Source organism: Apium graveolens, chromosome 3, assembly GCF_009905375.1.
Source record: "Apium graveolens cultivar Ventura chromosome 3, ASM990537v1, whole genome shotgun sequence".
Classification (NCBI taxonomy): domain Eukaryota; kingdom Viridiplantae; phylum Streptophyta; class Magnoliopsida; order Apiales; family Apiaceae; genus Apium; species Apium graveolens.
In genome coordinates, this window is record NC_133649.1 from 6,356,518 (window position 1) to 6,363,795 (window position 7,278).

At 34.8% G+C, this 7,278-nt stretch overlaps 2 protein-coding genes across 2 annotated transcripts; both read left to right on the plus strand.

Moving 5' to 3' along the window:
• The first annotated feature begins 1,824 nt into the window (after positions 1–1,824).
• LOC141711516 (beta-bisabolene synthase-like) lies at positions 1,825–4,801 on the plus strand. The gene is made up of 7 exons (XM_074513991.1): positions 1,825–2,134; positions 2,339–2,615; positions 2,745–3,123; positions 3,255–3,470; positions 3,549–3,687; positions 3,840–4,088; positions 4,189–4,801. Exons 1-7 carry the CDS (start codon positions 1,889–1,891, stop codon positions 4,489–4,491), a joined length of 1,809 nt encoding a protein of 602 aa, XP_074370092.1. The 5' UTR covers positions 1,825–1,888; the 3' UTR covers positions 4,492–4,801.
• Positions 4,802–5,189: 388 nt separating this feature from the next.
• Positions 5,190–5,501, plus strand: LOC141713793 (uncharacterized). Its single transcript, XM_074517367.1, has one exon. The coding sequence runs from the start codon at positions 5,190–5,192 to the stop codon at positions 5,499–5,501; it is 312 nt and encodes a 103-aa protein (XP_074373468.1).
• The last annotated feature ends 1,777 nt before the right edge of the window (positions 5,502–7,278 follow it).

Consider the following 7,278-nt stretch of genomic DNA (forward strand, 5'->3'; position numbering starts at 1 on the left):
TAGGAAAATATCAAGATGGTAAATTTATATAAAGAGAAAGTAGAATTTTTAGGAGAATATTACGATGCTATGTTTATTTCAAAAATCTTAATATAAGATGTTGTAGATCCTTTTAGTAAACGAATGATAATATATGTAGGAGAAATATAAGTTCTTGTAAATTTTTATTTATTTATAAATTAAGAAAATTTAATATAATCTAGTAAGGTGATTTTAGGATAAGGGGGAGAAATGATATTAAAAAGAAACTTAGGAGAATATCAAGATGCTAAATTTATTTAAAAAGAAATTAGAAGTTTGAAAGAATATTAATATGTTAAGTTGATTTCAAAAAAATTAATGGAATATGTTGTAAAAAACTTCAGGAGAATATTACGAATGATAATAATATATAAGATAATTATTTTTTTAAAAAAAAGATAATTACAATTTTTATATTTATTAACTCAAAAAATATAAAAATTATGAAAAAAATGAAACAATCTAAGTGGGGCAACCTAAATGCACTCGTTTTCTCCTATATATAAATATAAGTATATTACCGTCATTCAACTTTTATTCTAGTGAATTTAAATAATTTTCCCAAAGTTAACCCCTTTAGGAACATTTTTCTCTATAAATCAAGGTTGTAAAAATCGGAAGTGGGGTCTACTCAATTTTATTCTGGAAAAATGGTACTCGGAACTCAGAGAGTACTCGTTGAACAAATGAGATAGGATTTATAATTTTTATATATATATGAAATTGATTTCATTCAAATTTTATTATAAATATGTTAATACATAAAACTTAACTATAATATACCATTTGTTGTCATATATATCTATTTTGTTTGTAATTTTTTCATTAAAGCTAAAACTACGAGATAAAAATGAAATTTTGACCACCGTGTGAAAGTCAAACACGGATTTCGACTCAGAGTAATCAAAGTCAAACCAAAATTTGACCGATTTTTTATAAAATCGTTCTTAAACACGATTAGTCAAAAATCGGTCAAAGGTCAAAAAGGAGTACTCGAATCGAGTACTCGGACGAGTTACCGAATTTTAGAACACCGATATATATTGGTTATAGTTTTATCTTTTATAAATATATATAAATAAGAAAATCCTAACTTAGTAAATATACTTTTATTAATTGAGAAATGGAGAAAAAATAGTTTTTAATCTTTGTTTAATATAATTTTGTTTTTTTCTAATCATATATGTTTGAGTATTAATATTTTAAAATTATAAATTGAGGCCATATATACTTCAGAGCATCTCATCTTTTTGCCAGCCACGTGAAAGAAGGATAAGTTTCAAGGATCATTTTAAATTAAAAAATGTACTCATTCGTGACTTAAGCAACTTATAAACACTACCATAATCCAATTTAGTATGGCGCATGTTTGGCAGCGCACTTATAAGTCACTTATAGTTTATAAGCCCGTAACAGCTTATCGATGAGTGTTTGTCGATCCAACTTATAAGTTGAATTTACAACTTATAAGATGATAAGTTGAATGTTAGTAACGACGTACTTTTTCTCAACTTATTTAATTTTTCGCTGATTTGTTAACCTTAGTTTTAAAATATATATTTTTAAATGTTAATCTAACTTAAAATTCAAGAATTTAGATAATTATATTTAATAATTATTTATTTTAGCTCATTTAAGAATTTTTTTTTATTTTGACTTATAAGTAAAATTATCCAAACACTTATTTAACTTATTAGTATTTTTTTACTTATCACTTATAATTCACTTATTCATCTTAAGTCATAAGTTACTTGTCTCAAACGGTAAAGGACGGGCACTATATATAGTGCAATGTGTATTACCGAATAGAATGCATAAGAAATACAATAGTTTCTTCAAGAAAACAATTAGCTAGATAGAACTATATATGGCTACCCAATTAGGTCTGTTTTCAACCTTCTTGATTTCTGCACCTCCCCGCGTTCCTCTTCCGTCAGCAAGAAATGGTTCTAAAATTTGTGCTAGTACTTATAATAAACCAGTTCTATGCATAACAACACCCGGTGATGTTCTCCATCAAGGTTCAGGCGGCGGCTCTCGAAGAAATGCTAACTATCCACCAAGTTTCGGGGATTACAATCTAGTCAAGTCACTCTCCAGCGTTGATTACACTGTACTAATACCTATTCATCCCCTGTCAGTTAATATATATTATTGTTAAGTAACTAGTTTGTTTGCTCTAAAACCTAATCACGGGATTGTTAGAATATTAATATAAGAGCGTGGTAAGGAACTAGTTACTATAAATGTATGATGTTATCTTTTGACGTCGACCTTTGAGTGTGTGATATTTGCTTGCAATATATATGCGTTGCAGGAAGATAAATACATAAAGCAGGTGAATGAGTTGAAGGATGAAGCTAAGCTTCTCATTTATGCAGTCGCAGACACGGATATGCCATTGGCCAAGCTTGAGTTGCTCGACTCAGTTCAGAGGCTAGGGTTGAAGTATCAATTCCAGAATGATATAAAGCAAGCAATTGATGCTATTTACAATAATAGTACTGATGCATGGTTGAGTGATGATGACCTTTATTCAACAGCTTTACGATTTAGGATTTTTCGACAACATGGATATACCGTGTCATCACAAGGTTTGTACATGCTATACTTTGATAACATTACAATAGTATTGAAGTATTGTATATCTATCTCAAAAGCATGGCAATTATCCATTTAAATCCTACATGAATCACCTATCTTTTTTTTCTATGTACGTATAGACGTGTTCCAAAGGTTCACAGATGAGGCCGGTAACTTCAAGACAAATCTTTGTGAGGATGTGAAGGGGCTGCTTAGCTTGTACGAAGCATCTTTCTTCGGTTTCAAAGGCGAAGACATCCTTGATAAGGCCAAGGCCTTTTCAACAACACACTTGAAGAATGCTGTAAAAGGGGATTTAATATCCCCCGACATGGCAAGAAAAGTGAATCATGCCTTAGACATGCCTTTGCACTGGAAATTAACAAGGGTCGAGGCTAGATGGTATATCGATACTTATGAGCAAGAGCAGAACATGATTCCGAGTTTGATCAGGTTAGCCAAGTTGGACTACAACATCGTCCAATCCGTTTATCAGAAGGAAGTCAGCAAACTAGCAAGGTATACAAATTAAAGTTTAAATTCTATAAGAAGAGTTTCATGCTATAACTTTTTGTGTCCGAGCTAGGTAGCTACATGATCTGACGTGGCATTTCTAAATATATATGTTCTGAAATGATTCACAACAACAGTTGGTGGGTGAACATTGGTTTGCAAAAGATGACCTTTGCAAGAGACCGGCTAGTAGAACATCATTTCTGGTGCAATGGAATTGTTTCAGATCCAGAATATAGTGCTTTCCGCATCATGGCAACCAAAGTAATCTGCTTAATAACAACCATTGATGACGTGTACGATGTCTATGGCTCTTTAGAAGAGGTGGAGCTGTTTACAGAATATGTTGAAAGGTTTGTCGATGTTCTCCACTTGTATCTTTTGTGTCTGCACTAACAGCTTGCACATTAACCAGCACAATTTGCGCGCAGATGGGATATTAACGAAATTGACAAGCTCCCAGTGAACATAAAGACTGTACTTCTTGCAATGTTTAATACCACAAATGAAATAGCATTCTGGACAATGCAAGAGCGAGATTTTAACATCTTGCCTTATTTAAGAAAACAAGTAAGAGATGTATCACTTTCAAGTGCTAGAACAATATTTTCAGTACCTGGTTTGATTAACGTGTACTTTATTTTTATCATGGTACTTGATCTAAATTTATATAATAAAAATTGGCTCCGTGAAACTTAGTATCTTTTTACTAATCATTGCAGTGGGCATATCTATGTAAAGCTTATCTAAAAGAAGCAAAGTGGTTTCACTCAGAATACAAGCCCACATTAGAGGAATATTTGGAAAATGCTGCAGTGTCAATTGGAGCGCAAATTCTATTGTTTTGTGCTTACTTCCTAACTGCAGATAAGATTAACGTGGAGGCTTTAGATTACATAGACAAGTTTCCAAGTATCATGTGGAGCTCCTGTATGATTGTTCGACTTACCAATGATTTGGGAACATCATCTGTTCGTATACTGATCCACCTTAACATATATAATCACATAAGTCTGCAGATAATCATACACATAATTCTAATTTGACTTGCATGTATTAATTAATTTTTAGGGTGAGATGGCACGAGGAGATAATCTGAAGGCAGTCCAGTGTTACATGAACGATACTGGTGCAAGTGAAGAAGTGGCGCGAAAATATGTTGATAATTTAGTGCACGAGACATGGAAGATTCTAAATAAGGACTTGCTGGGGAAATATCCTTTTGGCAAAGCATTTGTAGCTGCCAATCCAAATATGGCACGAATAGGGCAAACCTTTTATCAGTACGGAGACGGACATGGCAACCCTCAACATTGGACCAAGGACCATTTAAAATCGTTGTTGTTCGAACCCTTTGCTCTTAGCCAGCGGTGAAGAAAACACTTCTTGTTGCAGTTTTAATCTAAATCTTTTATTTACTTATTTATTTAGTTTGTTTTATTCGAATAAGTTGCTGATTGTTGATCAGTAAGACTAGGTCGTTTTGTTTTCCCGTTTCTGTAGGAGGTGATGCAGCCGTGGAGTGAGAATAGAAGAGTCCTGCCTTATCTTAATTACTAGTGTAACTAAATATTTATCAAGTAGTTTCACCACATCTTAAAATAGGTTGTTGAGTGTGGCTTTGTTTTGTTTGTAGGTGCCAATTTGTTATAATAAAACCGAGCTTGCCTCGTATCAGTGTGAATGTGTGTGGTTTACTTTTTGTAGTATACTGATGATCCTTGACTCTACAATCTTGTATCAAAGCTAGCACGCGTATGTCTAAGACAACATCAATGGATGTAAACAAATTGAAAGTCATGGATGTAAACAAACCGAAAGGAGGTTCAGTTGGGTTGAGTTACCCAACGTTGACAAGAGAAAATTACACAATCTGGTCCATGAAGATGAGAGTATTCATGCAAGCGCATGGAGTTTGGGAAGCTGTCGAGATCAGTGACCCAAAGGCGTCAGTTGACGTGAAAACAAATATGATCGCATTAGCCATGATTTATCAAGGGATACCTGAAGACGTGCTGTTGTCATCAGCTAATAAAAATACTACGAAAGATGCTTAGAATGCAATCAAAACTATGTGCCAAGGTGCAGAACGAATCAGGGCAGCACGAGTTCAAACCTTGAAGGCAGAGTTTGAGGTATTGAACATGAAGGACACTAATCAATTGGACGATTTTGTGATGAAGATGAATGGACTAATGTCAAATATTCGAGCACCGGGTGAAATAGTGAGTGAGAGCTATGTTGTAAAGAAACTGCTTCGTGCAGTGTCGTCAATTTTTTTACAAATTGCTTCAATAATTGAGCAATTTGGCAATCTTGAGAAGATGTCAGTAGAAGAAACAACTGGGTCACTCAAAGCACATGAAGAGGGGCTAAAGGGATAGTCTGGATCAATTATGGGTGGACCTAAAGGAGATCAACTCATGCTAATGGAGGATGAATGGAAAAGAATAGAGAACACTGAGGGGAAACTCTTACTTACTAAAGAAGAATGGCAAAGCCGTTCTGTTAGAGGAAGCTCAGATGGGTCTTCAAATCCAAGAGGATGTTGGAGTTGAGATAAAAGCCGTGTAATGAGTTATAACTTCTAGAATTATGGCCACTACGCAGGCGAGTGTCGGAAGCCAAAGAAAGAAAGGGAACAAACGACAGAGGCGAACCTGTCACATATTGACGTTGATGGAGATGAACCAACATTACTTTTATCTGAACTAGGAAAAAGTGGCAAGGAGAGTACGATACTAGTGAACCAGAAAAATATAAGTTCAAAATTGAGACAATTTGAGAATAATCGTGAAAACTCAAGTATATGGTATCTAGACAATGGGGCAAGCAACCACATGACGAGGCAACAGGAAATTTTTTACAACTTAGGTGAAAGTGTAGCTGGTGAAGTTCGCTTTGGTGATGGTTTTACAGTAATGATTAAAGGGAAAGGGTCTATCAAATTAAATTACAAAAATGGTGGAAACCGATACTTACGCGAGTTATATTATATTCCCTCTCTATGTAGTAATATTATAAGTTTGGGACAATTGTCCTAAGAAGGAAATAAAGTAATCTTGCAAGGAGAATATTTGTGGATTCGTGATAGCCAGGAAAAGTTGGTGATGAGGGTGAAACAAACTGCAAACAGAATGTACAAACTCAAAATTGAAGATGGAGGCTATAATCCAATATGTTTACTGTCAAAAGTTGAAATAGACTCATGGCTTTGGCATTCCCGACTTGGGCATGTAAATTTTGCTACATTGACTCTCATGTATAAGGAAGAAATGGCCTATAGCCTGCCTAAATTGATACAACCAAAGAAGATGTGTGAATGTTGCCTGAAGTCTAAGCAAACACAAAAGTCATTCACCTCTCAATCAAACTTTTAGTGCAAAATTCGTACTTGAATTGATACATGGAAGTTTTTGTGGGCCTTTCGCACCACCAACCTCGGCAGGTAACAAGTTCTTCTTACTTCCAGTAGATGATTGCATCCGGTATATGTGGGTTTATTTATTAGGCAAAAGATGAAGCATTTGAGGCATTCAGAAGATTCCGAAAGCATTTGAGGCAAATTTTTAGCGAGGTGTTTGATGAAGTCTTCCAAGACTTGCGAGTCTGGTCCCGCGAGAACTATGTCATCCACGTAAACAATTAAGTACATCGGAGATGATTGTTGATTATTAATAACCAATGATGCATCAGCAATAGAGCGCTTGCACCCAAGTTTTAACAGAAATTTGGTGAGCTCAATATACCAAGCTCGTGGAGCTTGCTTAAGACCATATATAGCTTTCTTTAGTTTGCAGACATAATTTGGAAATTTAGCATTAGGAAATCCCGGAGGTTGTGCCATAAAAACCTGCTCATGAAGAGTACCATTCAAAAAAGCATTATTAATGTCAAGTTGCCTAAGATGCCAATTATTGGCCAGTGCAAGGCTCAAAAGAGTTCGTATTATAACGGGTTTGACAACAGGACTGAAGGTGTCCGTGTAGTCAACACCAGCACATTGTTGAAAACCTTTGGCAACTAGACGGGCTCGATAACGATCAACTGTACCATTATATTTATATTTTAGACGAAAAATCCATTTGCACTTAATGAGATTTTGACTCGTTTCCGGGGGTACAAGATCCCATGTATCAAGTTTATGAAGAGCACCTATCT

Excerpts from the sequence above, each read along its gene's own strand:
- LOC141711516 (XM_074513991.1), top strand. The coding sequence starts at position 1,889 with ATGGCTACCCAATTAGGTCTGTTTTCAACCTTCTTGATTTCTGCACCT. Across the intron at positions 3,124-3,254 it reads GAAGTCAGCAAACTAGCAAG|TTGGTGGGTGAACATTGGTT; the intron begins GTATACAAATTA and ends TCACAACAACAG. Across the intron at positions 3,688-3,839 it reads TGCCTTATTTAAGAAAACAA|TGGGCATATCTATGTAAAGC; the intron begins GTAAGAGATGTA and ends TAATCATTGCAG.
- LOC141713793 (XM_074517367.1), top strand. The coding sequence starts at position 5,190 with ATGTGCCAAGGTGCAGAACGAATCAGGGCAGCACGAGTTCAAACCTTG.